The sequence below is a fragment of the Fukomys damarensis genome, unplaced genomic scaffold, assembly GCF_012274545.1.
Source record: "Fukomys damarensis isolate Sample0158 unplaced genomic scaffold, DMR_v1.0_HiC HiC_scaffold_37, whole genome shotgun sequence".
Lineage (NCBI taxonomy): Eukaryota > Metazoa > Chordata > Mammalia > Rodentia > Bathyergidae > Fukomys > Fukomys damarensis.
The window spans coordinates 23,476,489-23,494,131 of NW_022900949.1; the positions used below are offsets into that span (position 1 = coordinate 23,476,489).

At 36.7% G+C, this 17,643-nt stretch overlaps 1 protein-coding gene across 1 annotated transcript in view; it reads right to left on the reverse strand.

Moving 5' to 3' along the window:
- Malrd1 (MAM and LDL receptor class A domain containing 1) overlaps positions 1–17,643 on the reverse strand; it is a 638,235-nt gene that overhangs the window by 90,507 nt on the left and 530,085 nt on the right. Inside the window, exons 33-34 of the mRNA XM_019205159.2 lie at positions 9,825–9,950; positions 5,104–5,170 (exon numbers count right to left, since the gene is read on the reverse strand). Coding sequence (XP_019060704.1) covers positions 5,104–5,170; positions 9,825–9,950 — 193 coding nt within the window. The remainder of the gene's footprint in view (positions 1–5,103; positions 5,171–9,824; positions 9,951–17,643) is intronic.

Here is a 17,643-nt window from a genome sequence, read left to right on the forward strand (position 1 = left end):
AATAGGAAACATCAGTGAAGACAGTGGTCATATTTGTTTGGTTCCCAATCTTACTGGAAATGTCTTTTGTGATTTTCTGTTAAAAAGGCACTATTTTGGAATAAGAAATACATATTTCATCACTGTAAGGAAGAAACTTTAATTAATGTCTTTTTAGAAATATTAGGGACTGACAGTTTATTTTGTCAAAAACATTTTCACAACAACAGAGAAAATTACAGTAGGTTTTTCTACTTCTTTGATTTAAAAGTCTAATGCCAACCTAATCTGTTTTCCTCAGATATTTTTTGGTCTTTTTTCCCAAGGGTAAGAGGAGTGTTTTTAAAATCTTGGAATCTGATATTTTTACGAGGCTGTGTATTGTAATTGCTGATTTAGTTCTGAATTTCCAAGTAACTCGATGGTTTTTTTCAACATATAAATTTAGGTCTCTTAGCATTTCTGAAAACGTTTTCTAGGACCATAGTTTTAAGAATGACTACTGTTCCACTGCTTTAGTTTCCTCTGTAAAAACTCCAATAGTAAGCATCGTCTTTATCTTCTACTTCAACTACCTCCTCCTTGATTAATTTTACTTTATCTCATTTTTGTTCCATTGGCTCCTTTCCTGCCTTTGTTCAAAATTTCTTCATATTTTTACATTTCAAGATATGTTTCCTTGGGAAATTACAATTTAATCTTTCTTTTTTATTTTATTTTCTTGAATTCAATTAATTAGAGTGACTGATTTCTATTAATTCTTAATATTTTGTTGTCCATTTTTGCAGTGAGATTTTGAATTTTTCCAGTTAAGGTAGTGTGTATGTGTGTCTTGTAAATGTTCTGAAATGTTTTCTTCATAAACATCTAATTAAACAATATTTAATTTGGAATTAAAGCTAATATTCTTGTATTATTTTCTTTTTTGCATCTTTTGTGGAGGGAAAGGTGAGAAACTATTCATATACTAAAAAGAAAACTATTCATATGCTGAATTATTTTGAACAACGGCTTTGTGTACATGGAAATTCTATTTGTCTTTTCATTTTGTGGCTAGGGTTAAGGATTCACAGTAGTTTTCCAGACTCCTAGTTGAAGAGCTCCCTCTTCTGTTCGTAGCCAAATGCAATTCTTTAATAAAAGACATTTTTGGTGTGATTTCTTTTCGGTGTAATGAACACATCGTACTTTTATTTAACATACTTCTTGTTGCGTACACAGTAATTCCCTAATAGTTCATTTGTGATTCATACATTGGTTTATGGTGAGGTCATGGACTCATATTTCAATAGCAGATCTTACATGAAATTAAGGATGCTTTTCCTTGATATTTCAGAATTTTCTATTTGCACTCATTCATTCATTATTTTTTTATTCGTTCTTCAGTCAGTGCACTATTCAAACAGTTCTTCCATCCTCAGGTCTGTATGAGGTGCTGGTAATTATATACAGGTTATGAAAGCATGGCCCTTATTTTCAAGGAGAAAGAGGGATCCACTCTTAAACACTGCCAGATTTTGTAGGTGAAAAGTGAGGAATTAGCATTTTTATTGGTTTTTTGATTCCAGAGTGAATATATGTATGTGTGTTTGAGAGCGTGCATATACACATATGGGTGTGTAAATGTATATTTTTGTGATTTTCAAAAATTAAATACTCTCAAAATCTTTAAGAATTTTTGCCTTCCACATTTTTTTCTATGTTGTTTGATACATAAAGAATTTTGCCTGTTATAACAATTTAAAGTGTATATTTTAACTTTATGATATAGATCTTTTAAGACATACTTCTACTACAATTTTGTGGGGGGTTTCTGATATCTATAAGACCACATTTATTTTTATTTGCCAAATCTGTCTATTCTTATTTTTAAAATTATTTTTATAATTATATTGCTTAGTTATATACATCTATAATGAATTTAATAAATTTATATATATATGACATTAGCATTCCCAATTTGTGTTGTGTGTTTTCACTGACTATCTTTTTTATATTTATTTTGATGGCTATTGTATTTGGGTTTTTTGTTTGTTTGTTTTTTGGCACCGGGGATCAAACTCGGGCCCTCGCGCTTGCAAGGAAGGCGGCAAAACCACTGAGCTAAATCCCTGGCCTGTCTATTACATTTGAATACATTCTTTCTACTTATTTTTGCTATGTACTTTTATCTGATGCTACTTCTTAATTCTTTCACTCATGATGACATAAGATTCTTTTCTTTCTTATAAGTTCTTTGTTGTCTTCCACATTAATTTGGAATTCAGGTAACTTAACTTGGTCCATTTTTCTAGCAGAAGCATCGATGTCAAAACAACATGGATTTGGCTTCTTAGGTAAGGGACATTTTTTTCTTTCCTGGGTCAGAGTTTGCATGTTTAGCCCTTCAAACATATCCAGCTACTGATGTTTCTCAACTGAGGGAAAACCACCATTTACCTGGTGGTTTCTACTGTGTGAATAATTACAAACTCCTAGGAACCCAATGATCTTATACAATCTGCTTTGAGGTCTTACAGGGTAACACCTGGATGGCATTTCTAAGGGGAAATCCAGATGCTTTGGTGATGGATACCCTCGGGGAATCTTGAGGTTCCTGTTTTCTCAGATGGTCTGTGTGGGAGGTGGCCTATGATTTGCTCTCCTTGGTTCTTTGGCTACCCCCAGGGACCAAGAATCATAAATTCTCAGTTATAAGCAGACAGTGACATAATTCTGCCACTTTTCCTTAGGGTACTAGAGTTATTCAAAAATTCTGAATTTTAAAGCTAAGTCTTCATTTAATTTTAAATCCAAAGTGAATACCTGTCAATAAAAAATGAACTGGACATTAAGTTTAATTAGCCAGTAACTTGACACTAGCTGTAACTGGAAATTATTTACATTGTTATTTGTATTTCTTAAAGACATAAGAAAGTGAGCGATGATAAATACAACAATGAATGTTCTAAGAGTGTTTGTGGAAGCTGACATTTAAGAATTAACTACTCATTTACAGGACATTAAAAGTTAATTAAATTATGACAAATCCATACACTGAATATTGTATTCTACATAGTATGAACAAGAATGTTATGACTATCATTCCTATAATATTTTTAATGGATCAGGCACTGTTCACATGCTTTACATAAGAACCTCACATCTACATGATGCAGATGCTATTATTTTCTTCATTTTACTGGAAAAGAAACTAAAATACAAGGAAGTTCAGGAACTCAGTAGTACCCGGGCAGTGAGGGCTGATCTGGAACTACTTGTACTGACATGGTATTTCATAAAGAAAAATCAAAGTGATACATAAAATGTAAGTCATATTTCTGTGACCCATGTGCTTGTAAATGTGCATGTGTTGGTGAAGGGAAAGAAACACCTCAATGGATATGAACTATACTAGTACAGCGTGGGACCGGGGAGTGAGGAAGCTTTGCTTTTTGTTTGATACACAGCTATTTGGTCTCACAAAATCTATTATAACATATATCCATCCCTTTTTCAGTGGACAATAAGAATTGGAATTTCAATAAAGAGGCCTGCCTTTACTAATATGGAAAAAGTTTTCCAGAGTCATAAATCCCTTCATTATAGATAGCACTAACTGCAAGTATTTGTTTATAAGAAGGGTTAATATAGCTTTTTTGTTCTTTGAAAAGTATAACTTGATAGCAAACGTACTGCAGTAGAACATTTTATGGACTTCCTTGGTAGTAAGTCCCTTCTCCATTTTGCTCCATCGGTCTCCATTGTTAGGTCCCATCTTCTTGACCCTTTGTTATCTCTTCTCTCCAACCTCAGTTTTCTCATGTGAGAGAAGTAAATTTAGTGCTTCACCATCTGGACTGCTAAGTTTATTTAAATCCTGAAAGTTGCTGCCAAGAATGCAAAGCTTGCTCAGCTGAAACCGTCTAAAGTCTGGGAGCTTTCTAGCCTACGGAAGAGGGTGAGAGAGGACGAAACTGCAAACTTCCTTACTGTAAACAGTTGACGTTAAATAACATCACCCACGTAGAAGATATTCAAGGAACAGTAACAGCACCACCCTTAATTTCTTTCTGATTTTAGCCATTAATATTATGCATCTTGTTTTCCAATCAAGTAATAGTTTATGATAAATTTTCATGCAAGCTGACAAAGAGAAATTTATAATTTGGTTAGACGTGAAATCCATGAATGAATTCAGGAGACAAAACACATTGAGAAATTCATTACTAATTTAAATTCAACAATGTGAAGGCAATGTCTAGATATGTCTTTATGTCTCACCATAAAGTTCTTATTTTAATTGGCAGAGGCAATAATTTTTTTTAGGAATAAACTACTTTTGTCAAAATATGAATATTGACTCAGAAGGATATAAAGATTTTGATAGCTATTAATCAATGCTTTCCCAATTCTTGTGTTTTGGAATGATTTGAGTATCAATTTTCCATCAGTTTTCTAATAAGCATAGTAATATATCCAATGGTCTGCCAGATTAAATTGTCATAAATACAGTTATAATAGAACATGCATCACTTCCTTTGGAGTCTATAAAAATATTTTTGCACAGTTCCCTAAAGGGTGAGAGAAAAAAAAAATCAAGCAATCTTTGATATGCAATAGAAGTAACTCCCCAAAGAAATGACAAAGCCTATTTTGTTTATTCCTTCTTTGGGTATGAAGAAGTATTCCTCATCTACACCTAAACTTTGCACATAAACATCCACTCTGTAAGCCAGAAAATGCTCTTGTCTATGCATTAATTTTGTACTTTTTTGTTGGAGAAGAGAAAAATAAAATTTGAAATAAAAGCAAGACAGGAAATGCAGACAGCAAAGACATCTGAAGGAGGATACACATATTGAAAAGTCTTTTACCAACCTGAACATTGAAAGCAAGGAATAAGGAGGATTATTAAAATGATGCATCTCATATTTGAAAAGTGCTATAAACCATATAAAAATTATATTAAATAATTGATATTGCTTACAAATACACTCACTTCCTTTCTCTTATATACTCAGATAAAGGGAGATAGTACATTATTCACTACTTTTACCTTGATTGATTTCCTATTATATCAGCTTCAAGAAGATAAGTAACCTAGCACAGTATTTGTTTACCAAAAATAGTAATGTTCCTTACCGACACATGGGACCGTTTTTCTCCACCACACAAACGCCGCCATTTCTGCAGTAACTTACAGGACACTCTAAAAAGCAGCATCACAAAGACAATAGTTAATTACAAATATTACTTGGGGGAAGGATGACGCACTACTGCTAGTTATTGCAGTAAACCCGCTCTTTGAAAGGAATTGTTTTCTCAGTTGCCCAGAGCGGATTCTTCTAGGCTACTTTCCGTGTCACACAGTTCCCTCAGTGGCTCTTGCTGTCTTGAATGGGCTCATGTTCTCAGTGTGCCTGAGTGAGTCACTATTAAAGAAGACTTTCTTCTCTATGGGATTAGCTATAATTAATTTACTTACATAGAACCCAGCTGCGTGACATATTTAGGATTTTGTTTTTGTGGCTTCGGTTTAGTAAAAAAGATTTATTCAAAGTTAGCTCTGAGCGTATTTGTGACTATACCGACTTTTTTGCTTACTGGAACATTTCTTTAATTCCATACAATTGTCAACCAAATCAAGGCAGATTAATGTTTCACCTGGGTGACTTTTTTATCCACACTGAGCTACAATCCCACATCTTTTTATTTACTAGTTGTTTATTTTATTTTTTACTTTTTGGAGATAGCGTCTTGCTAAATCAGTAAGTTCAAAGTAAGGCTGGTTTTGAACTTGCATTCTTCCTGTCTCAGCCTCTCAGAGTGCACCTCATTTTTCTGATCGACTAAATCACTTGTATGCAGGTGTATGTCCTACCTCTGTGCCTGGGACATGTGTCAGCATAGTTTGAGTTTGTCCCCTTTGTCCCAGACTCTGATATTTCATTATTTGTTTCACTCTCCAGTTCTTGTTTAGCATGAACATTTATTTTTCAAACTGGTTTCAGTATAGGTAAAAGAACTAAGTATTTTCACGTAACGTTTACCATGGAATTGATGAGTGCTTAGAGCTCTTCATGCCAGGTTCATTTACACTGCCTCCTTGTGTCCTCCCTGTGTAGCCCTAATCCACTAAGTCCCGCTGATTTTCCTGTTTACTTAGGGCCCGACTTGCTCCTCCTGGTGCCTTAAACATCTCCCTTCCTTAGGAGCATCATTCTTCCTTGTCACTTTATTGGCATTCGAATATTTGATGAAGACTTCTAGTGCCTTTAATTTTTAATAGAACAAATGTATTCAAGTACACCTGTTCCATGTCTGACACTGAGCCAAGCACCAGAAATATAGGGATTAATAATACACGCAGCCTAACATGGTCGGCAAGGCTGCAGGCCTTACTGAAGTCAGGTCGCCCAAACTGGAATTCAGTTCAATTTATCAGCGGTGTAATATTGCCGAAGGTAACTTATCTCTCTGGGCCTCAGATTTCTCTCTGTGAAGCTGGGTTAAAGACAGCACCTATCTCCTAGGGTTGCCGAGATGGCTAGAGCGTCTACCTCGTGGTGTGTGATCACAAAACTACGACTTCCAAAGGATACTCATGTGTCGTCCCTGGGAGACCCACGGAGCACCATTCAGGCTCACAGAGAACGCAAAAATATTCTACATGAAAATGATCTCTTTGGCATGGACGCACCATGGGGAGGGGAACTGTCCGGGGAACACCTAAGTCAAGTTTGGGGATGAGGACAAAGCTTTTGGAGGAGAGTCAGCAGGCATTTATTTGGGCAATGGTTTGTGTGTCTAAAGATCGGTGAGAGGAGAGTGCTGTATGTTTGAGGAACTGAAGAAGTCCTGCCTGGCTGGCTGGGCAGAGAGATTCCAAGAGGCTAGGACTGTGAGAAGGGCTGAGGAGGAGAATTCTGGCTGCGGGGCACTGGGTCAACACAAAATGACAATTTAGGAGCCCAGTGAAGTCTTTCATAACTATCTGGGGAGAAATATGCTGGTTGCAGGGATGAAAAGAGTAGGCTAGGCTGGGGGTGAGAGTTATAGTGACTTAAGTGACCCTGTAATGTTGGAGTTGAAACACTGTGGTGATTATTTGGAAGAATCAAAGCACATGTTCCAATTTCTGGCTGAGAAACATACTTTGATTCCCCTTCCCTCCTTCTCTCTTCCTCTTCCTCTCTGCCATTACAGTCACCACCAGCAGCATTGCTTCCAGAAGGCTCTGTGTCCAAAGAGCCTCACCACACTTTCCTCCATCCTCCCCAAACCATGGCAGATATTCTATGTTCGCCCTCATTTTGCAGAAGAAGAAGGGCCCAAGACTTCAAACGTTAATAAAACCTGCTTCATAGTAAAGAAAAGAAGCCTCCAAACTAGAAAGAAATCCTGTTTATCTAACTCCTGGCCCTATCAGTATGAAAACGTTAAATGATTTACTATTTAATTCAATGTTTCTATAGCAGCTTTCAGAACTTGATATTATGGGCTTGGGACTCTCTTTGAATTATACAGCATCTATTCATATGCATAAAATACTACGTGTATAATTTGGAGAGATGCATGGATTGTAGGAATCTACCAGAAAGGCTTGTACAGCCAATCAAGTCTCCAATGAGCAGAGAGTGTTTTCTTTGTCGAGAAACCCTAGCACATAGGATGGGAGAGAGGCCAAGACTGAGAAACAGAAATAAACTTGCCTAAGAAGATTGGTTTTGTTTATAAATCCTTCTGAAACTCCAATAAGCTACATAATGCCATCAGCAGCATGCATTACATATATAAAATTATATTTATAAGGTTCCACTTTTCAATTTTATATCTTTAGTGCCTTTTTTCTAATTCTCTTTCCAATGGGTGATCTTCATAATTATAGTACTGTTCCAGCACAAACTTTTTCTCTTTTTTTTTTGGTACAGGGGATTGAACTCAGGACCTTGCACTTGCGAGGCAGGTGGCAGAACCACCGAGCTAAATCCCCAGGCCCTACCACAAACTTTATTAACCTTTACTGCAGCAATTAACGAGACGAACATATACAGTTTCCATCCAGTCTTGCCAATTGTGGTCAATAATCTTCAGTTGTATAAGCAACCAAAACATTAAAATAACAAGCCTTTCCAATGTAACTTAGGAACAGACCAGATTCATTGAAATATACTTAACTCGCCTGAACCTGATGTTCTTGTTAACGACTTAAACCCTGAGGTAGGGGATGCCAGATGCTTGCCATCTGTTTGGTGACCACTATGGGGATTAGGGGATGCCATAACGATCGGGCTCATAAAACTTTATGAAATGCTGACCTGAGAGGAAGATGATGTTGGGAAAAACCCATAAATGCATAATATTACAGGCGTTTTTCAATACAGAACTACTGACTTCAACATATGTGACAAACCAAAAAATACAAAATGTAAATAGAGAAAAATAATACCGACTTTTTTCTGAAAACTGTGTTTCCCTAGTTCTTTACTGTACTCTCATGTAAAAGGAGAGCGATGTGATTTGTACTTTGTTAGAGGATTGTAAGGGACGGATGTGCAACTGAAACAGACGAGGCCGCACATGTGCGGATCTCTACTTTTACCTATGGTTTTTCTATCACTTGGCATGCGTGGTAAGTCTTGTTTTTCTGACTTTATTATTAAAGCTAGATAAGGTCAAAGCAGGTAATAAATAACAACATGGTATGATTTGTGCTCCTAAAAAAACCATTCCAGGGAAAATACCACCTTTACGTTGATACTGTTTTTTGATAGTTTCAAATAATAGAACTATAGCACTTACAGCGCTCTTACTCCCTGTAAAGAGGGTGTCTTTTCAGGCACCTTATTTGAATTCTAAGCATGCCTCACAGAGAAGTCACGCCAAAGAGCACTGTTTACACACAACACCTCTGCATATTTTATGGAACCACGTCTCTCCGCAGCTTCATATCCCACTGTATTCACGAATCTAGCACTGCGTTAATGCTCACCTCCAGAAACATAAACAGTGAGCTTGCTTGTTGCACCGTGGTTGGACTCTAATATCCTGCTTTTGTCATTTATACCCTTTACCTCTCTTGAAAGATATCAAGATTATATCCTCACTTAGATCTGACAAAATATTTCCAATTTATTTTTAAAAATGATTGAATGCATATCGTTTATGATGGATTTCTATTATCTCTAAGTTGTGACAGAATTATATTGCCTAGATATCTACCATTTTGCACATCTCCTATATGAAATAAAAATTCAGTCACTCTGCAGAGAAGCTAACAATGAGTTACACTAAATTATAGAATTTTCAAATGGTTTTGAGATAGGTATAAAGACTGATATACTTTAGCAGTGCATATATTGATAAATGCTCGGGGGTACGAGGAGAGAGAGATGTTTAAAAGTCAATCTAAAATTTAACCAGCTTATTTAAAAAATCATGACTAGACCATGCAAAGAGAAAGGTCTTCTAAAGATTTTGGAAAATTACAATTTCTTAAAATTATAATTTAAAAAATTAATAGCATTAGGTTGCATAGGGTTTCCTTATTATAGAAACTAAGCAATTTCCATAGATTATTAGTTATCTGAAATTAAGTTACAGTAAATTAAAATTGCATGTTGCTCTTTCTGTATTTTGCAACCATTACATGGAATAAACCTAAGTCCATCATATTATATATTTATAAATGTTTTTAAATACAATGATTAATAGCAACATTCATCTTGCCCCCCAGGGTAATAGTAGAAATTCAATGATCCCTTTCTTACCCAATGTAGAAAGTCAACTTATACTATTTTGATTATCTGCAGGTTAACTCACTGGTGCACGCTGCAAAGAATACTGGCAAGGAACCGAAGTACCTGAGCAGCTGGATTCATCAACATGGAAATCCATGCAGTTGGCAAAACCATCACAGCGCTGGTGAGCAGGGATGCAGCTGGCAGAGGAGGGGCACACCAGCGCCCCATTCGAGCAGCTCTTATTGGCTGAAAAGGAGAACAATGATGGTGGTTGGAAACATGGAACTCCATGTGCTGCAATTGTGTGGCTCTATAGCATTACAGTCAGGCATCCCGGCAGTGTATACAGCAAAATTTCTGTAGTCTCCTTTTGCCCAATGAGTTTCTCATAATTAAATAAGACATTTTTTTGCACGATTGTTCACTTTTCATAGCCCTGTATGCAGATATTTCATAAAGACAATTTTACTTAACTGGAAAATTTCTGCAGAAACACTCACTAATAAACTTGAGTCTTTTGTACAAAGATGCATGCACCTTGAGAGCATAATGTTACATGGAGTAAATCAGACACACAAACTTAAATATTGCATGGTTTTTCTCATATGACAAACCCAATAGGTAATAAAGTGCAAAATAAAAGGCAGACAACAGGGAAAAAAGCAGAAAGTAAGAATTATTGCAATCCAGCAGGGACAATGTACCTGAAAGTGTATCTTGATTTAATATAATTATCTTATATGTTTTTTGGACTGTTAATCTGTTTGTTAATCTGCATAATTAACTCTAAAAGGACTGATGAAATAAATAAATCTGACGTTTGCAAAAAACCTTTAGAATGGGTGCAGAGGGGAAGGGAAAAATAATTAAGATGTGTCATATATATGTACCTATGCCCTACAGTGAATATAATCATTATGGATTGCAAATGTGTAAAATTTAAAAAAAAAACAGTCAGGGGAATCATTTCTTCAATACACAGACATACTTTCTTATGAACTGAACTGTGCTCCACCAAAGGAAATTGACTTTGAAATCCTAAGCCCAAATGCAACTGTTTTGGATGTAGGATCTCTAAGAGGGCAATTACAGTTAAGTGAAGCTGGCAGGGTAAGGCACCAGTCTAATGTTACTATGCCTTTCCGAGAAGAGTGGAAGACACCGGGGACACGTGTGCCCAGAGGAAAGGCCATGCGAGAACACAGGGTAAGCAGGAGGCCAGTGACAAGCCAAGGGGACAGGCCTAGGGACACATTGACCTGCCAGGGTGTCTGTCCTGGACCACTGTGAGGAAACAAGTTCCTGTGGTTTAAACCAAGTCTGATTTATTCTCTCACGGTAGTCCAAGCAGAATAACCCAAGCATTATGATGTATAGTCCACGTAATAAAGTGCAGTGAATACACCATAGAATCTGAACCAATTTTGGAAAAGGAGTTGACTTTCACTTCAAGGTAGAGTCATTGGGCTCTATTGCTTCCCTAATGTCCCCAACAGTAAGTGCAACTGAATTGTGAAGAGTGAAACTTGTGTGGATATTCAGCCTCTACATGGGTGTAAGTCACAGGCGGTCAGTGGGTACCTGCTAGATCTGAGTGACGATGTACCTCACTGGAACTCTATGTACTACAACTGTGTGCCTCTATATTGCTTGGATCTTAACAAGAGTTTGACCTGACTTTTTTTTTTTTAGAAATGGGGATCTAATTTGGGTCCTTAACATTTGCGAGGCAGGCGGCAGCACCACTGAGTTAAATCCCTGGCTCAAATTTGACCTGACTTTTAGGACAAGCTTATTAACAGATCAGACATACCATACCCATAAGATTTAACTGTTTCAGAAAGATCTCTATGGATGCTCAACAGGAGCACTGAAAACTTTACTGGCAACCCAGTTTTGCGAAGTCCTCTGCCTTCTTGGTTGTGCTTCTCAATCAATTAAATGGTATCTGCTGCATCTGCTGGAATGCTCAGTTCTCAGTCCTGAAGCAGAATTCTTGAGTTCTTCCTGCTCTAGTCTTTTCAGAATGACAGCTGCTTCCAAGGCATGGAAACTTGGGCTGATCTTTATTATCTGATTCTATTTCTATTAGAGTCTGTGCCACTCTTGATGTTTACGCTGTCCCTGCACCATTTAATGTGCTAGCTCATCTATCTAGCACAGTTGCATGTCTGAAGCAAAGAGAGTTTTTGTCAAATGACAAACCTAATGCACCATTTTGTCAGGAATCCTGGATGGCTTTTGAAAGCACTAGATGATAATGATATTGATCTATACTTCAGTTCAAACCTTGCTCATTCGAATCTTAGTGTTCTGGAAAGGTATTTCAAAGGCAGTCAGAGTTTTTGATACAATTTAGTTTATATATATATATATATATATATATATCCAATAACTGGAAATACTGCCTCTGAAAAATTTAAGAGAAACTCTATTGAGCAATCCTTCCTAAGGTGCTAGAATATCAATTTACACCAATAACTATCATTGAGCTTCTGCTGCATTTAAGATGCTCTCCTTAGCACATCTTAGAGTGAAGAGTGCCTGTGAGAAATTTTAAAATGAGAGAAATATATATATATATATATCCAATAACTGGAAATACTGCCTCTGAAAAATTTAAGAGAAACTCTATTGAGCAATCCTTCCTAAGGTGCTAGAATATCAATTTACACCAATAACTATCATTGAGCTTCTGCTGCATTTAAGATGCTCTCCTTAGCACATCTTAGAGTGAAGAGTGCCTGTGAGAAATTTTAAAATGAGAGAAGAACATATTCAACAAGAACAATAGGATACAGGTGTGACTAGGAGTTCAAAATTAAAATAAAAGAAATGACCTAAAGCCAGGCTTCTTTGGTGAAGCATTGATAAAGTTAAGTATTTAAAAGCAACAGTCACTTTAGTGTTGGGAATTCTTCAAAGGATAAAAACAAGAGCACAGTTGGGCTTTGAGTTTTAATATGTCCAGAGAAAAATCATCTAGCATGATGAGAATAAAGTCTATGGATGAAAAATCTGTAGGGATCAAACTGCAACCATAATTATTTGAGGGAGGAATGTGAGAGAAGAGATAGTACAGATAAGCCTGTGAAAAGAAGGGTGGAGGGATTGTAGAAATGACTACTATTCAGGAGAAGGCAGACTGTGCAGCTTTTCTGAAGGGTTAAATCAGTTTAGAAGATACATTAAAAAGGCAAGTTACAATGCAAAATAAACTTGGAAGTAGAATAATCTCTCCTCACATGAGGCGCAGATGTAAAACGTGAATGTGCCTGTCTACAAGTCTACATGCACCTTTGTATGTGTGTATCTATGCACACATATTTGGGGGAGTGTACATATTTTATGTTTTTTATTGAAAAGGACTGGAAGATCATGTAAGATGGCAGTTCATTTTAGCCAACTAAAATGTTGACATTTTTGGCAAAGGTAATCGATTCCATTCTTATACATTTTTAAAGCTGTATTTTGAAAACTTCTACTGGAAATACTAATCCATCTATATTTCCTCATCCAATTTCTGGTGTGGCTGGTAACTCATTCATAAGGGATGTAAGTCCACATACAACTCTGGTATAAAGCAATGAAATGCATAAAAATAAAATGGCTCAAAATTGTTAAAAGTTTTATTTTTCTCTTTTGATTATAAAATAAAAAGTATAAGTAGCTAAAATTGCTCTTTTATTCTACTACATTTAAAAAGAAAAGTATTTATTTCTGTAAAATTTTAAGAAATACAACATTAAAGTCAATGGATAATCAATTTTCCTTTACAAGTAGGTAGCAAAAAAAAGTGCAGTTAGTATTATTGGTATCCATATAGCAACCTAAAGTGAGAAAAATGCATAGAGCCTTTTACTTTATAATTTACTTCTTTTATTAATACCTATACAATGAATAAATGTTCCAAAATTAGTTCAAAGATCTTTGGAAAACTTGGGTTTTGAGTCATTCCTATGAGCAATAGCTTCTTTTCCCTATGTTCTTTTCAAACATTATGTTTTAACACCTGTAGAAATGCTTTTTCCAGTCTGTCCTCATTTTAGAGATTTACCCTCTTTCTTACCCAAGCAAACTAAGTAACACAGAACATTAAGCTTATTCTCTTAGCTAGGTGATACTTCCAAATACGCAATTCATGAATGGTTCATTGAAGTTATTTGCTGAATGAAACCTTCTCTTATAGATTATAGTGGACAGGATGACAACACTTCATTGTATATTTATTAGACACTTGATCACACTCGTATCACTTAGTTCTCCAACACCTTATAAGATAGATTTAATTTCCATGATTTTAATGTTGCATAAACTGGGAGATACTTATGAGAAGGGGAGTGGTAAATACAGAGGGATAACTTTTATACTAACCCTGAAAAGTAGTAAAAATGCTGAGATGATAGCTAACACATCTAAAGCCCAATTACAAAAATATTGATGATAAGGATTTACCTACAAACATTAGGAAGATGATCCATTCCAAATCACCAGAAGTGGCAGTCAACTCCAAAGCACACACTGACCACCAGGGATGAGAAGGCAGACTACTGCTCTCCCTACTCAGCTGTATATATCAGTGAGAGACAGTTTCCTTGCACTTCTCCTGTTGGATTCCCTACCTTCCACTTTTGCTCTGAGTGCTAGGATGCTGAGCTACAAGGATATAACCACAAGCCCCTTGGCCTTTTGGTCCATGCTTCGGTCTGGTCAATGGGTCACACCAAGAGTAGACAGGTCAGGGAGAGAAGAGGATATTAGATCAGCATTCACCAGGGGCAACGTCTCTTAAAAAAAAAAAAAATCCAACCTGTGAATACTCTCTTACAGCTTTTATTTAAGATCACTGCATTTTTGTTGCCTTCCTATGTCTATAACCCTGAAGGGTTAAAATATATTATTCTGGCACTCTTTAAACTGAAAAACAGCAGGTACAAGGCTGCTTTGACCTTCATGCTGTTGCTTAAGAGCTGAAGATAATATTTCCATGTGAAGGACACTGTCTGTGCACTGAAAGGAAAGTAATGTCCTTATCTTCAAGGACAAGTGTTTGGAAGCAAAAGAGGATTGTGCAGGCCTCTTTAAGTAGCTCTTACTTTTTAAGCTTCCTCACCCACTTTCGTTACATTTTCAGTTTATTATTGTACGTTCACTTTGTTATATAAATAATTAGCCCTAACTGCTTTTTGGGTCTTCATTTTTTTAAATGAGAGATTCCATGCCAGGAATAAATTAAATTTGTTTTATTTCTTTCAATCTATTTTATGTTAATTTAATTTTTGGAGCTAGTTGGACTCATAGTTGGTGACCTTAGGAGATAAGAGTTTTTCTGTCTCTACAACTAAGTCTTCTCAGGGTCTTCCAATGTTTACTTTTTCTTAACTGTCCTTTAATATTCCCTTTAATTGTATCCACCTCATTTTATTTTGGTTTTATTTTAGTACATCATTTATACTCAGAGCTTCACTTGTCATATACTGGTGACCACATATGTTTATGTATCTTGATTTATATCTTTCCTACACTCTAGATAATTCATTTTCACACATATTCTTAACATTTCCATATGGATGTGCCACAGGTACCACAAATACAACACATCTAAAAATGAAGTCACAATCTTCCCCAAGATGTCCGTCTACTTTCTCAGATCAGTATGGCACATTAGCTGTCCTGATGCCAAATTAGAATCTGGAAAATCATTCTGGATTCCTTTTGCTTCCTCATTGCCTGAAGGTCTCCTAAATTAGTCATAATATTTAACATACAGTATGATCCACTCAATCCCTTACCATTTGGACTACGCTGTTCTCTAATCAATCCCTTTCCGCACTCAAATCCACTCCATACACTGCTCACACACAGTTGTTCAACACTGCATAATAAGCGAGGACTCCCCTGCCAGCACCGCCGCAACCATCACTCCAGCGCCAGGAAGGCCTGCTTAGCCACACTCTCCCCTGCCGGCACAACCGCCATCACTCCAGCACCAGGAAGGTAGCCGGCTGAGTGGGCGACCCTGAACCCGCCCCCTCTGGGGGCTCTAAGACCTCCTGATTGTGCCAGTCTTTGACCTACTCTGCAGAAGCAGAGGTAGTCATGAAGGGTATTTTTCTGAGCTCCCAAATTTGAACATCTTTAAAGAAAGGCAGGGGAAACCTGTAGGAGAACTGTGTGGAGTTCAACCCTTCAAGAGGTCAGGAAACTCAATCTGGGCCTTGCAGCCCGAGGTCAGTCTGCATCGTGGAGTTCTGCCATCAGATAGCTGAGATCAGAGGACTTGGTTCTGCACATGGCAGCACATATTGTATATTATGACAGCAGAGATATAGTCTGAAAGAGGCCCTTCAAATTCATTTTTTTTCTTTCTTTTCCTCATTCCACTCTGCAAATTCTTTCTTTTTTCTGTCCTCTTTCTCCAACTCAGCCTCTTGCTCCACCATATTATCCCTCATCTCCCTTTCTGTTTCTGCTCCTGCCCTAACTCAGATTTCTTCTTTTAACATTTTTTTCTTTTCTTTATGTTCTTTTCTTCTGTAATTCTACCTCACTCAAGGGTCAATAGTTTCAAGGGAAAGTTAGCCCCTATTGCTCTTAAGGGGATATATTCTTGTCCCTATACTTCTACTCTGTCTATCCCTTTTGAATTTAACAGTTTCCTAAAGATTGTGTGGTCATTCTATGTCCTCTGGCTTCACTTGAAACTTTCTCCAATTCTTTTACTTATCTACTCCTCTCATCCTAATTCTGTCTAAGCCCCCATCCTAAATGGTAAATATGCAATATTGAAAAGTTTATTCACTACAAACATATTTTGGACTGCTTCTTGATTTTAATTTAATCCACATGGTTTAAAGGTGATAGACTAATGACTAACACAAGTGGTCAATCTGCAAGTTGTGCTTGATCATATGGTGTTGCTGATTGTATCAATTGGGATAAAGGATTGTGATTGATTTAATGAACTGTTTTCTCTGATTTTATGAAAATGAGAAGGTATGAGTCATTAGAGACACAAAAGTTAAAGCACAACTATATCAGCAAAATTTAAGTAATAACCCCAAAATTAAACCAAGGACAACCCAACAACAAAAATAAAAATGAGAAAACACTTAAGCAAGACACAAAGACAGACTTCCAGTTCACCAATGGCAAACAGTAGGGCAAATGAGGATGAAAAGTCTGATGGTGAACCACCAGGACACCCTGAACTCAAAGCACAGGAAGTAACAAAACAGATCAATCAGGCTTGAGAAAAATTCAAAACAGAAATCATTTCCCAGATAATCATAAAGATGGTGAGCAAAACGAAAGTCACTATTTGAGACTCTAGAACAGAAACTGAGGAAAAAAATAGATGAGCTAAGGACCATGACAGAAGCCATGAAGGCCCAGCATAAGAAAAAAAAAATGGAAACAATAAATGCCCAACACAGGAAAGAAATGGAATCCATAAAACAGATTCAAACAGATATCCATGAGATTAAAAACTCCATTGAGCTGGGCATGGTGGTGCATGCCTGTAATCCCAGCACTTGGGAGGATGAGGCAGGAGAATCACTGTGAGTTTGAGACCAGCCTGGGCTACACAGTGAGTTCCAGGACAGTGTCAACTACATACTGAGACCCTGTCTCAAAAAACAAACAAAACAAAACAAAAAACTCCATTGAAAGTGTTCACAACAGAATAAAAGAATGCAAAGATAGAATCTCAGATAAAGAAGATAAGACTGCACTAAGTGACTGTGAAAAGAGAGGTCTGTTAAAAACACTAGGGGATCAAAAGAACTCAATCCAACAACTCCTAGGCGATGCAAAGAAGAATAATATAAGTCTGAGAGGAATCCATGAAGCAGCAGGAGAAAATGCAAATGACTTTAAAAAGCTGTTCACAGAATTCATGACAGAAAACTTCCCAAACAGAGGAAGAATTTGACAT